At 43.2% G+C, this 19,524-nt stretch overlaps 1 protein-coding gene across 1 annotated transcript in view; it reads right to left on the reverse strand.

The window, feature by feature from the left end:
* The window catches only part of RORA (RAR related orphan receptor A), a gene marked incomplete at its 5' end in the record, with an annotated part of 362,061 nt that extends 355,546 nt beyond the window's left edge, over positions 1-6,515 (reverse strand). Inside the window, one exon of the mRNA XM_084293075.1 lies at positions 6,341-6,515. Within this exon, the coding sequence (XP_084149201.1) occupies positions 6,341-6,515 (175 nt within the window). The remainder of the gene's footprint in view (positions 1-6,340) is intronic.
* Between the last annotated feature and the right edge of the window lie 13,009 nt (positions 6,516-19,524).

A 19,524-nucleotide genomic window follows, 5' to 3' on the forward strand; every position in this document is an offset into this window, starting at 1 on the left:
GATTAAATTACAAATGAAAGCCTCTGCAGTCAGTCATGATTACTGGGGCATTTATATACATTCACTTGATCATGAATTTTAACATTTGTTCCTTCGCATCCTCAGATCTTCTGTTTATATTCTATTTTGCAAGACTGTATGGAAAGTGAAATTGAAGACAACTGGAAGATAGCCACCGATTTTCCAAAAGGAAGGCCTGTGACACGCACGCACCCGACGCATTACTGGCCTAGCAGCAACAGATCCTCTCTAACCATTTTTTAAACCCTCAGAAATATCCGGACACATCCCAGAATACAGGCAGCACTTTTTAAAGAAAGCAACTGCACTGAAATCTGCCTCACAAAGGAACGACTGCAACACCCAGCTCTCTCCTCAGTTCTGTAACATTTCCAACACCAGCACAGACCAAACAGTGAATATGCAGCGAAATACCTGAAGAAAACACTGCGAATACTGCAACTGGTGATCACAATATGGTAAACAGCAGGATCTTCGATTACCTCACTGCTGCGGGTACAATTTCCAGGTATTTTAAACCAGTTTCTTGACCATACACAGGCACTGAAAATATCCAGTAATTTTCTACAGGAATAGTGCTGTTTGACCCAATTCCAATGTAGATAATTATATTATCTGTACCTAAAATCCCTCAGAGTGTTTCAATCAGGTATGGTATTCTTCACTTTCTGTTCTGATCTGCTTAGCATGGCTGAGCACCATTAAGCAGCTGTCAGATTCCACACTAGAAGTGGCTGGATTTCAGTAATAAGCAAAATGGTTCCCGATAGTGTTTAAAACACCTGGGGATCCTTCCAAATGAATGGTGCAATGAGGCTAAACTAGAAGATTAAACTGCCGTAAAATAAGCCCCACAATTTCTTCATAAAAGTACACACCCTAATACCTTTAGTCTCTGACGAGCTCAGTTGTTGCTGTGCATGAAACATGCCTAGATGAGTCTTCAGATAAGAGTATGAAAAATAATTCACAACCTTTACATTCAAGAAAGTATAGGATTAACCCCTCCTAACCTACAGCCCAAGCTATTCTTGTGTTTCTATCAGCACAGACTATCTACAACACATAGCTCAAGTACTAAACCATGAGTCAGAGAACAGAAGTACGTTGGTTCAGCTATCAAAAAACACAATACCAGCCTCTCCTCATTTTCAGTGCACGGAGATTTTATAACCAATATTTAAAGAAGCAGGAGAACTACCTGAACACGAATGCATTTAGTTAGAAGAGGCCTTCCAATCGTCAGAACAGCAAAGATGTAGAAAGCCTTCTGTCAAAACAGTAAGGCCAAAAAAGCTAACAACCTTTAAATGAAGTTCAGTTCATGACATGAATTGTGTAACACGGATCTAGTGACAGTGCAAGAATTCAGCCTCTGTGCTCTGCCAAGCCCCCCTCCATGCATCTGCGAGGATCCGTGCAGCTAAGGAGGCACGAACTGGCTGCCAGCCGTGGATACACGTTTTATTCTGAACACCAACAGCTCTGTAAAATATGCTTCCAGAAGTGATTATCAAGGCTACAAAGACTGCAACAGCAATAGGGGAAAGAGGAGATAGTTGAAAGAAACGAACAAGAAAAAGAAAAACGGGACAGCAGAAATCTGCCCATGAAGTGCGGATGCGATGCTTCCCCAGCCCGACTTGTATGAATTTGCATTTCTATCAATGCCAGAGAAATTCAGGAAACCTACGGAATCTCACTAGGGAGCTCAGGTCCAGGTGTAAGTGTACCGTGACAAACTCAGCTCCACTTGAGAAGCTGTCAGTGATCCCCCCCATCCTGCCCAAGGAATTAAGATGGCAGCGAGCCTTGGATGGCACAGGTGCCTGCAGCTGAGGGAAGGCTCTGGGAGGGACAGGCAGCTGAGGAGGTGGCACAGCTGACTCAACAGAGAGGGAGGGCCCTGAGTCGAGTGCACTGCTCCCTTCTGACAGCTCCCTGGGAACTCTCGGGGACCAGCGCTCTCCTTCCTCTGCCTTCCGCAACTGTGGGACGCCGGCTGCTGCTGCCTCTGCCCACAAGCCCCTCTGCTTCACATTTACGAGCAAGGAAACACATGGCCTGTAAGCAAACGTTAAGCTACAGAGCAGCCAGACTTGGCAGCACATTGAGATATACCCCAAAATATATATATATTTTTATTTTTAACATCTTGTCTTCTACAACTGTATGCTACTGAAAACTTGTTCTTCAAAACTGTTTCAGCAGAGAATGGATCACCAGCACATGAATTGATTTCAAGGGAGATATAGATAGCACAGTAATTTAAAACTAGCTTTTTTTCCCCCTCTCTTTTTCACTGGGATAGCTCTCAGATTAAATCCACTGAGATCAATTGAGACATTCCAGATTTTCCCCAATACACATTTTTGTAGCTTAGAAAACAAATACAAGAAAAATCACACAACCTCCCAAAGCTGAAATTGCCCTTTCCATTCAAACACAGCGCTGTACCCAAAACTGAAATTGTCACACAGCCCGTTAATCTCCATTACAAAACACATTCTTTATTTAGTAAAATCACAGCATTTAGTTGAACTATAACAGTATTTACATACTGGTTTATGAGCTCCTGAGATGTTTCTCAAGCAAATAAAATCAGAGAATAGGTTACGGTTTATTGAAATGAGAGCTGCACTGTTCCTAAGAGAACAACATACTGCTGCTATCATTGCTCCTATGCTACAAGCATTTAAAACATCGATGTCCTTTAAAGGATTCATAGCACATATAATACACCAAAATATAACTAAATCAGTAGTGCACAAAGCATGGCCCTCTATGATGACAAAGGCAACCTAAATAATCTCTAGAACGTACCCACATTTGAACACATCCAAAGACCTCTCCCAAAAATGATGCATCAATTTTTTTTACAAGTATACTCTGTGAAATAGTCTAAACCCAGAAAGGCAGAAAATCTAGCAGTAGAATATTTAAAGAAAAGAACAAAACAAACCTACTGATATCACTATTAACAAAGTCACATCCTCACTTGTAGAGCATCACCCCAATTAAAATGAAACTGGCAAAAAACACAACCAGCACCCCAATCTACCAATAAAAAAAAAAAAAAAAAAAGAATTTGGCTGAAAAGATGACATTAAATTCCAAATAAAACAACAAGATTGCTGGAAAACAGTGAACAACAGTTCAACAGCAAGGAAAAAAGAATACAAGTACCTACACAGCTTAAGCTTTCTATTAGAAAACACCAGATACCATAAAGATATGTAAACCTAGCATCTGTCACCGCTGCCAATGCTGCCTTTCAATTTTTTTCCATGAGACGTCCTCTCTTGATTGACTGAGACCAAACGCTCAGCTCTCCAAAACAAAGCATTTTTTTTTAATCAGATTAAAAAGCTTTTTACATACTTTTCATTTTTTATGAGGCAACAGCTCTCTATTAAAACATAGCTTATTCAATTATGACTACTTTTAAGTGGACTAGTAGAACATGAAGCCTTAGACTGCAGCACGGGGAGAACTCCACAGATGTCAAAGCCTGCAAAGGGTAACAAATGGCACCTAGAGTCTCAGTCCAGGGTCATAGCAGGTGAGCGAAGCATTCTTGCTGCTTCCCATGGAAAACTACAAGCCCTTATGGCAAAAAACACACACAGACTGAGATTTTAACCTGCTGGACTGTGATGGCTCTTAGGGAAATCTTAATCATCAACGTTAACAGTAACAATACTCTCTTCTCTTGGGAAAAAAAAAAAAAAAAAAAAAAAAAAAGGGCTTTACTAATAATTTCCCACTTGTTCCATGCATGTTGTCATCTTTCTAACAACCAGTTTTGGTATCAGACTACAAGAAACATCCCAAAGTACGCCAGCATACATGCATGCACGCTCCCATCCCCTAAATAAATCGGGTAACGATTCCTAGTTTGAGTGGTGCTTTTAATTACTCCTGAATTTATACTTTCCATTAAGTATTACACACTGTGACAAAAAGAGCATAACCTTAACAAAATAAAAATCAAAATACTTAAGGATGTGGCACTCCAAATATACATGTGTACCAAGGAATAAGGTATTTTGAAATGCTAGCATAACTAAAGCTGCACTCAGTAACTTGGTCTATGGCAAATTTCCCCATTTGTTCTTCATCAATAGCTTTTTCTTCAGTGTTGTTTTCTTCTTCTAGATAAGCCGGCTATTATAAATTCTTAAGTATCAAAGCTGCTTTGCAGCAGGTGCAGCTATGAAAATAAAGGGTACAAAACAAACATTTCTATTGTTTCAAAAGGTTTGCTGAGTCAAACAAGGATTCTTACAGATAGACAGGTGAGTGCGGGTGTATTTGTGTTTACTGTACCACTCCTCCATACTGACTGCACAAAAGTCCAGATCTGCCAACTTGGAACACGTTACAGAATCACAACCCAAAGAGGCAAATTCTTCGAGTCAATACACAGCTGAACGTATGAGCTTACGATGCAGCTGTTCTAAAAATAAATTCACCTATACTCGTCACGCATTAAGGTCATGCTGTTGCCGTAAGAAATCCAGAACCACATGAAAGAATCAGGATTCTATCTCAAGAGTGGGAAAAGAAAAAAAAAAAAAAAAAAAAAAAGCTGCAAGTCTCTGGGGACCACATTGCACGTCCATCCAGTCCTGCTTTCAGGGCGGCTGGGCTGGCAGCACCGCGCTGCCTTCCCGCAGGGCGCTGTGTGCTGGGCTTTCCACGCCGGGCGGGCGCTCAGGGCACTTTTATTGCCAAAGCTCCGATTTCCGTAACGCCGGCCCCGACCCCCCGCCAGCCTCGCTCTCCTGGCGGCCCGCACTCGAGGAGCACGCTCGCGTTTTCTGCCAGCTCCGTGACATCAGCCGACAAACCCAAACACTCCGCCGGCCGCTCCTCTCCCCGCAGCCCCGCCGGGACCCCCAGCGCCCCCTCCCCGCTCCCCGCGGGCCGTTACATAACGCGGCGCGGCGCCGGCACGGAGCGGCCCCCCCCTGCTCGCCCAGCGCCGGCGGAGGAGGGGCCTGGGGGTCAGCGGGGCACCGGCGGCACGGCCCCGGTAGCTGGGGGGGGGGCCGGGGGAAGCCCCCCGACACTCACACACGCACACACACACACAGATATATACAGGCACACACGCGTTATGTAACGCGGCGCCGGGCGAGCCGCGGGACCCCGCCGGCAGCAGCCGCCTGCCCGGCTGGGGGGGCCGGGGGGGGCTTGGGGGGGGGCTCGGAGCCTGACGCCGCCCCGGAAGGTCCCGGCCGCCCCCCGGCACATCGCGGGCGCTGCGCCCCCCCCCCCCGCGGCGGGCACCCCGTTACATAAGGGGCGAGGGCCGCAGCCCCTCTCGCCCCACGCCCCCCCCCCCTCCATCCCAAGGCGCCCCCGGGCGCGGCCCCCCCTCGGTTCCCCCCAGTGGGATGGCGGCGGGGAGGGGGGGGTGTGGCCGGGAGGGGGGCGCTGCCAAACACTCGGCAGCACATGGTCAGCCATGTTCCAGCCTCCAGCCGGGGAGGGGCGACCCCAGCACTCCCCCCCCTCTGCCGGTCGCCCCTCTCCCCCCGGCAGCCGCTGGGGGCCGCCCGCTTTGCCCCCCCCCCCCCCAGTCCATCGCCCCCTCACCCGGCAGGGGCAGCGCTTGGCGAGCAGCGGGGCTCAGCCCCCCCGCGCCCCCCTGCACCCCCGCACCGAGCCCCCGGGCACCGCGGCTCGACCCCGGCCGCCACCTGCGGGACGGGGGGGGCCCGGAGCTCCGGCCGGGGGGGCTCCGCCGCGGGGTGGGCGCGCTGCAGCCGGGGGCCCCTCGGCCAAGTTGGGAGCCCCCCGCAGCGGCGCTGAGCCGCGGGCGGAGCGGGCACGGAGCGGGCAGCAGCGCGCCGCGGGGAGCTGTCACGGGGAGCCGGGCGAGGGGAGAGCGAAGCGGGAGGAAGGGAAGGGAAGGGAAGGACGCTGCAGCTTTAAAAGTTTGTTCCCCCGGAGCCCGGCGCTCGGGCTGTTGCTTTATATATTTATCAAATTATGTAATTTCGGAGCGCGCTGCCCCTCGGCGCGGCTGCGAGCGGAGCGGAGCGGGGCGCAGCGCCCGGTCCCCCCGGCGCGCCCGTCCCTCCTCCCGCCGCGGTCGCGGAGCTGGAAAAGTTTGCGAGGGTTTGCGGGGGGCAGGAGCGTGCCCAGCTCGCGTGCGCGGCCGCGACGAGCCCGGGCGCTGCGGCGGGGGAGCGGAGCGGAGCGGAGCGGAGCGCTGCCTGGCCCCTCTTCCCCCTCGCCCCCCTCGCCTCTCCCTCCTCCCACCCGCCCCGCTCCCCCTCCCCCGGCCCCCTCCCCCCGGTCTCCCTACCTCTGCTGCCGCTGCCGCTGCTGGAGTAGCTCTGCCTGCGGCCGGCGGCCGGCGCATCGCTTTTCCGGGCCGGCTCCAGGCTCGCCGGGGTGTCCCTGGCGCCGGCGGCCGCCTCGGAGACGCTGCTGCCCGGCTCGCTGGCTGCGGGATCGGGGGCTGCCGGAGCGGACTCCATGTTTTTCCCACTGTAGATCGCTTGGAGATGGCGAGCTCCTCCACTCCCTCTATCTTCTGTTTCCAGCGCGACTCTATGGTAGGGAAGCAGAAGGGAGAAACGCGAGCGTGCTCCAGATGGGATGTGAGCGTGCCTGGCTGTGACCACAAGCAGCGCTAGCGAGAGCTGCGCACCCCCCGCCCCCGCACCCCCCGCGCTCCCCGCGCCCGCCGCCCTCCGCCACGGCCCCGGGCGGCAGCGGGCGGCGAGCCCCGGCCCCGGCCCCGGCCCCGTGCGGAGCCCCGGGCGGGCCGAGGGAGCGGCGGGCGCCGCCGCAGCCCGGGCTCCGTCAGGGCCGGGACCCCCCCGGCAAGGTCACGGCGGCCCCCGGAGCGCGCAGCCCCGGCCCCCCCCGGGCCCCGCGGAGCGATCGGGCTGCAGCCGCAGCAGAGGATGCCCCCCGCGTGCAGCACCGCAGGACCCCTCCGCTCTGCGGCCACGCAGGCACATTTCAGACAATACCTCTTTCAGGCAAGTGCGCTTCGACACAGGGAAAAGGTGCCCAGCCGGGTACCAGAAAACCTCCCGGGCTGCTCGGCCTTCCCCAGGCACTGCCGTGCGGTTCGGTGTGATGAACTCCTCGTCCATTACCCGATTTTAAGGTGAACTCGCAGCTGCCGTGAGCGGGGTGCTGAAGAACATCCCTCGTGCAGAAGAGGCCATGTTACGTGCAGCTCTACTGCATGGCTAGTGCCTCCTGCGCAGAAGGTGCTGAAGCTGCGTGCTTGGGCTGCTCGGGCTGGCAGCACGGCCTCACCGAGCAGGTCAAATCACAATAGTTGTACTGAGAGCAGTACAAGCTTTTCAACGTGGTGTTTAGTCGTGTGCAAGCAGCTGATGCAGCACCTTTTGCTAACGTATGTATTGGCCTGCTACCACTGCTATCAACATCACTGGTCTTGGTACCTCATGAAATTCATAGGGCAACTCTGGACACATCCATCCTCTGCTGTCCCATCACTGCTACTGGACTGCTGTCACAAATAGTGCCTGCTCATAAACTGTTTTGAAACAGACCATGTCATAATTGCTCTAGGATGTCATCCACAAATTGGACTACATGTTGCACTGCTAATATGTCTTCTTCTAGCTTAAGGATAGTCTTGGGTCAGTTGACTTGGAGATCCCAAAGTTCTGGTTACAAGTGTCTAAAAAAGAACAAGAAACAAAAACATGGTATTTCTGATTATTTGTTGGCCGCATATATTATAAAGGGATGTGCAGAGACTGCAGAACATAGAGTAGCATTACAAAGAATTCTGCATGTATTTACACAGAACAACTAAATTTGAGGAGGTCAGACCTCGACTTCCAGATCCGCCCATTAAGTAAACCAGCGTAGCTCTTGCAGATTAAGCATTCGGTTATTGCAGGCCTGGAAACCCAGCATAGGAGCACAAAAGTATTTTTGCCAGTGATGAAGGCATCTCTGCCTGATAGAAGCACTTTCTCAATTGCATGACTGGGAGGGGGAGGGGGAGTAAAGAGGAGGGAGGCAGGAGTACATTTTGCTCTCCTTGCCTTGATTTGAGGCTCTAGGGGAGGGTCCCATCCTTACACTACAACACGTGCTAACTCGGACAGGTTCACAACCTTTTTGGCATGGTTTTGCCGGAATCTGCAGAAGGCACTGAGGTGGTCCTTCCGTGATGCAAGTTGGGTGGATTAGAGTTGCAGTTGCATGCAAACTCTCTTCCTTCACTTTCCACTAATTGGCAACCTCCAAATAGAGACAAAAATTATGTGAGCTGTGGAAACTGAAATGCCTGTTATCCTTAGAGAAAGCTTATCCCGCACTCTTCAGATCAGGGTTTAAGCAGGCTGACCAGGCAGTGTGTGTTGGGAAACTTGCCCAGCTAATAAATAGAGGACTTCATTCCTCAAAGCTGCCAGACCACTGCCTTTCACCAGCACTGGGAACAATTGAGCTACTTGCCACAGTAAGGATTATTCACGTGAGTGTTTTGCAGAAGTGTTTTTAGTATTCCAGATACTTTAAATTATGAAATAATATGATTTTTTTCTTCCTTTGATGTGTTAAAGGCTGCTGAGGCTTAATACACCTACCATATAATGTAATTGTCATTTAGAGCATCTTCGCCCATTTCCTAAAACTAAACAATTTTCCAATTTACTTTTTTTGTCTGTTTTTTGTTTGTTTGTTTTTTACAAGAGAAAGAAGGGTGTGAAACACTGAAGGCTACAATAGGATATCATATAGTAAAGCTTTGTTTTTAAAATGAAATTAAAGGGGAAAATAATCAGAGGAGTAAACAAGCATCTACAGCGTCTTTTCAGTGAGAAGAAAAAACGAGTTTGCATTCTTTAACATCTCTTTCAAGACACTAACAGTAAGAAACAGCTAAAGCAGGACAGATCTTCAGCATGCTTGTAGAGGCAACAATCTAAGTTTTTGCAGCACCTGCACAGCAAAGAGACAAAACAGCTTTGCTCTTTCATAAAAACAGAGTGCCTGAAAAACCTGCAAGCACCTTCAGGAAAGGCTACAGTCACAGTTCACTCAAGCTCTATGTAACAGAGGAAAACCATGACGACTTTTGTTACGCTCCCTGTCATTGAAGCAGCTCTGCTGACATACTTCCTGAGCACGGGTCTTCCTCAATTTCTCATCTTTTATTTCTAGCTTTCAAGTCATACCAAAACACGGTTCATTAACTCTGATCACTAAGCTTGTTTTAACAAGTAAGATGGCATTACTGGCAAAGATAGGTATGCTGAATAACTTGACAAAAAAAAAGGTTTCATTAGATTAAGAAGTGCTCTAGAAATTGCTGCAGATGTTATCTCTAACAGTGGCCCAGAAATGATCATATGAGAAGTAACAGGAATAGAACAAAAAGTGTAAATGCTCCCAATATTTCCTATTAATCTTGTTCATTTTATATAGATGCAAAGGTTTTAGTAACTAAACCATTTAAATAACCTTAATAATCACACAATTCTTGTGTGACTCTGCAGTAGACAAGATATTAAGATCACATGGGATGACAGACAGAGCAGCACAAAAATCTATCGTGCATACAACCAAACAACACAGAAAGCTTGGTCCAGTGCAGGACAGGCACAAGGTATGCTGTGCACACACGAGGAGGAAAATGGTAGTTTGCAACAGAATAGTACAACACCACTTCGCCTTACTGTTTGTGGTTCATTAACCTACAGGCACATTTTGAACTTGAGGTAGTCAATAATGGCCTAATTATGTCATTAATACAGCTGTGAAAATGCCTTACTTGAAAAAGAATGCCAAAGTACATTCCAAACCCAGGAAGTCCATAGTAGCCTCTATTCCCTACTGTGGAACTGGACTACAGTGACCCCTGGCCACAACATGTCAAAGGGGATTGCTAAACCTTCCTAGGAAGCTTTATCAGCTCCAATTAAGCAGTTGTGGAGAGCATATTGATGCAGAGCTGAATAAACACAAGGGCAACATCTGGGTAATGCCACACAAAAAGAAATAGCAAAGTATTTTGGTGTATTTTCTGTCTTAGGTGTTCCCTTGTGACATTCCCCACCAAATCCTTCCAGTTGCAGCTCCTCCTAGGCAACAAGCTGCCAAGGCAAAGGCACATTTGCTTTCACCAAACACATTCCTATCTGTGGCTTTGATGGCTTTGCAGGAAAAGAAAAAAGCGCAAAAGGTCGGAAGAAAGAGTGGCATACATTCTGAAGGGCAAATGTCAGACTCACCAAGTAGCAGGACATCTACTGGGTCTAGAGTGGAGTCCTCTCATCTGGGGCCACCCAGTACAATTCAGATGCATTCATCTTTATCAAAAAATCTTGAAAAAAGAATTTAGATCATAAATATCTATTCTTTGTAACCATATTCTGTGGCACATCTAGTAGGGATTCATGGAACTTTGGTTAATTGAATACTACAGCAGGACAAGGAACGGCTTCCACTTGAAACACACACAGCCTGTGATACATTAAAGCAACTTTTGGAGATTATGCACCCCATTAAGCTTAAGCAAAAAAAAAAAAAAAAAAAAAAAAGCAGACTAGCAGACTACACATATATAACCTGAACTAATCACTGAAGCTGAGTATTTGGCAGTAATTAAATACTACTTAAACAGAGTTCTGTCCTATTCTAGATGTAAACAAAATAGGAAATAATAAGAGATAAGACAACTGCTGGAGGCACTGTGACTGTATGAGTGCTGGATGCAGGTTTCACTGGACCTTTTCCCACAGTCTCTCGCTAAGCAAAGTAGAAACATCCAACAGTTCATCTGGAACTTCCACTCACACATAATTGTTTAAAGATTAAGGAGCATTTTGTTTTAGCTAGCACAGCACAGTTTCAGTGCAATCTTCTTCCTGTCGCAAACTCATCTAAACTATGAGCTGCTTATCATTGTTTCTGTGTCTCTGTTCTCACTTTCTTCCTCTGCCATTTGGATTCATTCCTTACTAGATGTTCCTTTCTGAAAAACTGAACTGGAGAAGCATGCAACACATGAAGTAATTAAGTCTTTGCACTTATCTGTACAGCAGTATGTCCACAATCACCATGCCCTAAGTGTAAAGAGTGAACAGCAATAGCACAAGCCAGTTCTTAAGATTTCAATACTTCGTGAATGAATGAAGGCAAAAGGCCAAGAGATATCTGTCTTTCTCAGTATGCTGTCTTTGCTGTTCTCCTGAAGTTGGTTAAAAAAATTACAGGCTATTTTTCTTTAGCAAGATGAGCACCGTTCTCACATTGCATACACTTGCAGACAACCTCTTCCTCCCACAAAGGTAATCTAATTGAATTAGAGGAGCAATCCAGCCAACCCATATTCTCTCGAGGCTTGAATGAAAACCTGGAAGACCAAAATCAGATCCAAATATTCATTTTTCATCTCAAGAAAATGGAAGATCAGTACATTAAATGCTTTCTGAAGTCTTGGATCATTCCTTGTCCGAAACAGGGGAGTGTTTTTCTTGTTTGTTTTTTAAAACTCTTGCTTCAGTACCTTGTTTTTAACTGTGTTTTTATTGAACAGCTGTTCCCTCAAATGCAATGTTTACTGCTACTCTGATGTAAAGGATGAATTACATAACTCATACTTTTTATGCAAGAAGTGTGCTTCCCTAAAAACAATAGTAGGTTACCAACAGATTAAAGCAAAGAGTAACAACAGCTTCTCATGTAGAAAAAAATGTTACTATTATCTAAATATTCATTGTTCATATTCCTTCATGCGTCTGTCATCCTCCCAGCAGATCCTGTCACTGGCCTCTTTCAGAACACCTTACTGGAAAGAACCATTCTGAGATAACTGTCTCGCTGGCAGCATCTCAAAATATTTGATATTTCATGTCTATTTGGAAAGCTCACTTTCACTTGAAATCATTAAGGAAATTTGCACTGGCCAAGCAAAGCATATTGAACTAGGAATTAATAGGTCCAAATCATTCTGGATAGGAAAGCTACAAGTTATCTTGTATCTAGGGCCACATTAACACGCCAGTAATAAGATACTTTCTAGAAACTAATGCATGCACAGAGTTTAAGCCAAAACACACCTGCATTTTTTGCAATCCAAAACATGGCCAAATAATATGCTTTGTGATTTACTTCTATCTGGAAAGAAAGACGGCACAGATACCTGTGTATGAGGTATGTGAAGAACATACTCTCCGATACACAGCCACAGCGAAGCGTTCATACAAACCTACTACACCACTGGCACACTTCCCTTTTAACGTCATGATGCTGAATAGTCACGTATTTCACTTCATCACTAACTCACAATGACTTCCACCCCACTACCTCCAGAAAAAATGGGGTAATTATGATAGAAAATACCTGATTTTTCCCACTATTTCACAATCCAGCCATCAAGGAAAGTGGTCTGGACAGCAGGTGGGAAGCTTTCTCAGGTACCCTATCGCACTGGGGAGGAGCCGTGCCTGTATACCTTCTGATTTCCCTCCTTCTTCTTCAGGTCACAGAACTGTATCTTCTGGCTAGCTTAGACATATAAGAATTTCCTTCACTGAACATGTACCAAAAAATTACGCTAACCATCAGTTTATTCAAGCGGCCCAAATACACTGCAGAGACATTAAGGCTTAGATGAGCACTAACTGAATTATGCCAGAAAGGCAGAAGTGAAAGCCACAATTTAATTTAAAATAATTATTCAGCTTTTACATTATTTGAAGCATCATTTGATTTAAACACTGTATCTAGTAAAATATTTTTATTTGAGAGAAAAATGGAAAGCTATCTACTGTGTGCAAAGGTCAACTAGCATGCCCAGCATTACTGAAAACATTCTCCCTGTTTTAACTCTTCAAGAATGTGACACTCCACAATCCAATACTACTCCTAGCACGAAAGCATAAAGATTGCAAAATATTAACTCTTTCATTTGCCTTGGAGACAAACATTTGTTTTTAATAATACGATGCCAAAGTGATGCAAATTGGCTTCATTATTGGAGTGATTATTGGATTACTTTTGCACCACTTTCCCACAGAACTGATGCTACCTAGCATACAGTAAAATTACAAAAATTGCACTTAAACACTGAGAGATAGAAACAGATCTGAATAGAAAATTCTTTACATACTAAGAGTCAAAAAAATTTACTGACAGTCCAGGATAAAATAACTCGAGTTTCATTTAGGTATTTTTTTTTTTTAATATATATATACACATGTGTATAAAGCCTGTCTTTAACAATTATAACCCAGAAAAGTTATATATAGAAGAGTGAATATGGAGCTTCAAGTATTAAGCTGAAAAAATCCTTGAAAGAGGAATTTCAGAGTGAATATATTCCAGTGTATTAAAGGAACAAAGGAACAGTGAGAAGGAAAAGATCTGTTTTTCCCCTGGGTCTAGAGATGAGTGAAGGAAGGGAACAGAACTACTACAACTTACAGTTTAAATAGTGTAAAAAAGTTTTTAAAAGTTACTGTAAGATTTGTCTTCATGTTCTATAGAGCACAAAAACACAAGCTAGGAGTTATGTTGTTTGTTGTGTTTTTTTGTTTGTTTGTTTTTCCTTTTTTTTTTCTGTGACAAAAAATACAATGTGAACATGTTTGGTTTTTGTTTGTTTTTGTTTTGTTTGGTAAATCAAGCAATATTTAATCTGAAATTAAAAGAGGGTTTTTGCACATTGCTATTTTTACTTAATATAAATTTAAATACACTTCAAAGAAAAATGCTGAAAGAGGCACATTTTTATTTTTAACGTTTAAAAACTCTTTTAAACATGCTTTAAAAGATGTATTATAAAAAGCCCATTTTCCATTTCCTCAGTTGAATAAATAGATCAAAAATTATAGCTATTTCAATTGACCCAAGTATGGATTTCTCCCGCTAAAAAAAGTCCGTCTCTCTCCACTTAGAATATGGAGAGCTCTTCGGTAGCCTTTGTACAATCAATATGGTGATTCTTACAGCACTTCAACTCCAGAAGTATACCTATAATGTTAAGTAGGCTACTCAGCAGCAGTAGTAGCATCAACAGAGGCTCTCAATGTCTTCAACTGGGACTCAACTATCCTCAATATCATTTGCAGATCAACATGAAGAAGTTCGGTCCTACTATGACATTAAAAAAAGGCCTTCAGAGTAAGGTTTCCGAGTCTAGGACAAGTCTCCTGAGACCTGTGTCTGTGTACAGCTGTAAGATGCTCTCCCAAAATAAGGACTTAAACAACAGGCAAGCTGTTTCCATGTCATTTTAGCTCAATGTGCTTCTTGCTCCCTGGCTGCCTAAGCACCCCACTATTAGGATGAATCACAAGGAGTACCACAGTGAGTACCAGGCAGTTATGGCAATGCACAGCCATATCACTGAATAAACCTGCAACTTCTCTCAAACCAGGACAGTCTAACAAGTCTAAAACAACAAAATAAAGAGCCTACCACAGAACAGCTTTCAAAACCTTTATCACTTATAATTGAATGCCAGAGGGAAGAAGCATATTGACACACTCAGTACCTCTACAAAGAGAAGGGAGAAAACTCAAAAAATTATTCAGTCTAATTAAAATGATTGCAAGGGTGGATTTTCTGGTATTTTATTTGCAACAATCTGTAATTTTAAATAAACTGGACAAGGTTGTTAACCAAATAGCTAGCTTTAACTCATTTGCCACAGGACTCTAGGTACATGTGAATTATGCAAATTAAATTTCAGATCGTTTCCTTCTGATTCAAAGAACAAAATTAGCGAATTTCAGCTTAGGTAAACCTGGCAACACAAGATCACAACTCCGTGTTTGAGTCTTTCCAAGCCTATGTATGCAGTATCAACTGACACAGGCAGGACATTTCTCCTCTGTCTTCGCAGAAGTCTTACCTTTTATTTAAAGTAAAGCTGTTATTTACAAACAAAAACAAGCTACGTAAAACATCCTCACAAATGTATTTAGACATACTTTATTCTGTTAATTAGAAAAATAACTGCCTTACAGGTTTCAGTCAAAATAGGAAGTTCTTTGCTATACAAACTTGGTCTGTCTTCATGTTTAAATTTTGTGACTGGGAGACTTCATGATACCCCAAAACAGTAATTTTGAAGTTTAAAGCAAAAAAACCTGCCATACTTTGATTCTTACAGTACTCTTCCATTTGAGCTTGCCACTTAAAGCAAGTTTTATGCTATTCTTTTTTTAATCTTCACTATCTTCCATAACGCATTGGATTCTTTTGTAGATCACCTCTGCAATTCTCGGTGCTACTACAGAGAATTAACTACCATTTGAAAATTATATACATCATCAACTCAAGCAAAAGAGAATTAAAAAACACAAAAATATACAGAAATAAAATCTCTAGTGGTGAATAACATGAAAATTGATTGACTTAGATAAAATTGAATATATTTTGTCCACATCCAGCATGAATGTTATCCTACGGGTACATTAATGAAGTGTCAACAGATCTTCTCCCGTTTTTTTGCAGCTACCACCATGTTTCATCTCTGTAGTCCTGCCATTAGTCACCCAGAGTAATCAACGCAAACTTTCACTGACAGCATCATGCTTTCTCACCTTATCATGACAGCAAACACTTGCCTTGAATTCAAATAGATTAAACCAATAATTTAATATTTACAGCACTAACTTCACACTAATTTAACTTGTCTTCAACTTATCCATGATCTTTATAATACACTGCTATTTTCCTGTTACACATACCAATAGAATTTATTGCCACTCCCCCTGTCCACTGAGACTTCATTTTATAACATAGTTACAACAACATTAAATGGTTCTTGGGAACAACAAGATCAGCGAACAATTTTCAGAGGAACACAGAGTTGTTCGCTTTAAAGTTCCTTACCAATGTTTGTGGCTTTTCATAAATCATCACAAACATGCAAAAACACAGTAGTTCTACTTAAGAATTTTTGATTGTCTGAATGTAGAGCTTAACACGTAGCACAAATACTAGCTTTCATTATGCTTATTCCCCCCCCACCCCCCAGCGTTGCAAAATTTGTCTGAGGTGAAAATATTTGAAATTGGTAAGTCTGGATTGTAAGAACCAAAAAAATCTTTATTTTTTATATTCACCATTCATGATTATATTCCACTGTGAAATTCAGTCTTCCCCACTTTTTTGCCCTACATTAAAAATTGTTTAAAAAAAAATAAAAATCTAACGAGACTAGAAGAAAGCTTTAAATAACCATTGTGACTTATCCCACGTGCTACATACACGTCTGTTTCAAAGAGACAAGACAGACCAAGAAGCCTACAATGATCTTCCAGACAGTGTACACTGTACCACTTCAGGCTCACAAACAAATCCAGGAGAACTATTTCGTACTTAGCATTAAAATGAACCCCAGAATCTTAAATTTTCTGTCAGGGATCTTGTGCTCTTTCATTTGGCATGATGGGCCTCCTGTCTGGTCAGCTCTGCACTTCGGATCCATAAGAAAGAAGTTGTAGGCATGCTCTTTGCATTCTGGGGCTCAAAGTACAACTTTCACGAAGCAGTTTACATCCCTTCTAAGTTCATCTCCTAACTATATTCCATCGTTATCAAGGACTCTTAACCCAGGATGCTAGAATTAAATTTTCTTACTTATGCTTAGCTAGCACAATGAAGTCTTTAAGTTCAGTAGGAACTCCAAGCCTATTCTTAAGTACTTATTAAAAATAAAGAGCTCAGCCCTATTTTTCTCCCAGATGGATGTGCTGATTACCACAGTAGTGTTTTTTTCTGCAGTACTCTATTTTGTGGATGAAAGATTTTCATGAAGAGTCCAACTCCCCAAATGCTTGCCTCCAAGAAGAAAGGGACTGGGTGTTGAGAGGGGACAGAATAGACCCAAAACCACACAAAAAGTTTCCAAAACATTTTTTTTAAAACCACATTTTTAATAGTCAAGAATGGAATATGTAAACAACTGTTTGCTTATGCTCTTAAAATCCTTTTATAAGCAAAGTTAAGTACCCATTGGACTGCATACACTGACATAGAACAGCCATGGACTTGCTCAATATTTCCTGTATCAGTCAGAACATCTGAGTGCGTCATTTAGCTACGAGCAATTAATAGAATGTATAGCTCAGACTTTAAGGGCATGCAAACCATCCAGAAAATAAAAAAGCTCAGTTTCAAGGGAGTTACATATATTTAGACTTTTTAAAGATCAAGCTTTTGGAGAAGTAAGATTTGGGAAAGCATACTGCTATCAAGGAATGAGGCTAGTCACAGGTTTTACGCGACACATGCTTAAATGCCTTGCTGAACACCAGGACCTCATAAATGTCAGCAACATGACCCTCTTTGTTCCTATGATTTTAGATACAAAAAGGTATTTAAAATGTTTTTAAATTACTGAAGCTTCCTTCTGAAAAGAAGGAAAGCTTGAGTTAAGATGTTTGATTGGTAATTTATATACGCCCTCCATTTTTTCATTTTTGATTCAAACTCAAAAAAATCAAAGTGGTACCAAGACAACTGTACTTTATTTCACCTTGCTCTTTTTTCATGCCCAAATATTATTTTGTAATACAAGGAAATAAAGAAATAAAGCTACTCCAGTGTCGGAAAACTGAGCTGCCTTGATTTTTTTGATAGGTCACATGATACCACTTCTGTTCCCCTGACAGCATCTATGGAATTATCAAGAGTTAGAAGAGGCAATGACAAAAACAACCCTCCATACACTCCTCTTGTTGATCCTAGAATATAGTTTGTATCTGTGTGTGTATATGTATATACATACACACACACACACACTCTGTAAGCTGAATGCTCACTGCGTATTTTTGTTGGTTTAGTTTCTAGACCATCAGGAACAGCACAGACATTCAAAACAAGCACCTTGCTGGAAACATATGTGGAATCATTTACTGCTTTCAGTATTATCTGTGAGGAACCTTAAGCTAAGTTACAGTACTTGTTTTGCTAGTGCAGGGAAGCAAGAGATCAAAAGGACCACAAATAGTTAAATAACATCACTGTTCTTGTCAGACAGACTGGCTGCTCCTACTCAGAGGAGATAGCCATACCAGGAACCATTATATTATTCTTAACCATTTAACCATCATACCAGCCAGCTTTTTAAGAGTTCTGGTTCTTTCCCAAATCTGTTAAGGTGATACGCAATACTACAAATACAATATGTAAGCTTCTATACAGATGCTCCTTGATTTGACTGACTTGAACTCACATTATGCCCACCTTCAGAAGTGCTTAAATGGTGACAAAAAGTCATTAAAGACAAATAAGTAAGGACATGCATAGTTCAAGTACATTTATTTTTAAATCTAAGTGAATATTCAGAAGTTTGTCTGTGGTATTCAGTGTATTCATTCTGCACTTTCTGAAGTGCTATTCTTCACAAATACAGAAATTCAATAATTAGCTTTCCAGCTGTTCATTAAGCTTCTGGAATAGATAAATAATGAATAACAGCTAGCTATTCATCAGAATGCAATACCTGAAAACTTTTATCCCCTTATCTGACCCAAGGTTTCGCTGCTGTAGAATAGAAATAAAATTCTAGCTGAGAGCACAGTATGTTTTACCTGTAAGGAAGCATACCCAACTAAATCACTTGGTTATTGAAACAGAATGTGGCTCGCCTCAAATTTGTAAAATGACGTTTAGGAAAATAACTTTGAAGCATACCTCTGTTGGTGTCTAGCACATCCATACAGCCTGAAAGCCTTTCAGAATGCCAAGTAGGTGTCATCTGTTCGTGACACTCAAGAACAAGTTGTCTACTTAACCTAATAAGTCTGTTGCCTGTGAATCCTCCTTGGTTAACATAGAAGAGAAGGCTCCTACACGCACCATCTCCAGTTCACAACTTCAGTCCTGACTTAACCCTATTACACACTTGCTTTTTGTTACAGGTAAATTTTGTTTTAATTTTATTCTGACCTGGGATAGTACTATCTTTACTCCCATGAAATAGAACGGGTTATTCTGCTGTGCATGTTGTATATCGTGCAGCTGTTTCTACATTTAAGCAAGGCTGTGCTTAATCATCTTACTGCCTCTGCCTTTGAACAATCTGTTATATTTCATTGTTTGGCCATTACTACTTCCCTTATCCAGCAGGTTCCTAATGCAAGCAGTTCATAAACTGCTATGCCAGATTGGCAAAGCAAGCCAGGGAGTTTTCTGTTCTAGATGCTTGTGTCTAACTAGAGTAACAGGTATTGATGAGCATTCTCAGGGGGGAACCTTCTAATCACTGGAGAAAATTGTTAAAGAAAAGAAAATCGTTCTCTTCCAAGGAGAAGAAAAATCATATTCAGTGCAGTTCAGAAAGTGATATGAAACCTATTAGTAGTAATATTTTCCACAGACTGCAAAAATAAAGCTAACTAGTAAATTTTTTGCTGTTCCCCCAACAGGCGTTGTAGATTACTAAATGGGTCCGTCATACTATAAGCACAGTAGTGCATTTGCATTTGATCACTTACCAGAGTGCTTGATAATTCTAATCATGAATTA

The sequence above is a fragment of the Netta rufina genome (genome assembly GCF_964035555.1).
Source record: "Netta rufina genome assembly, chromosome: 11".
Lineage (NCBI taxonomy): Eukaryota > Metazoa > Chordata > Aves > Anseriformes > Anatidae > Netta > Netta rufina.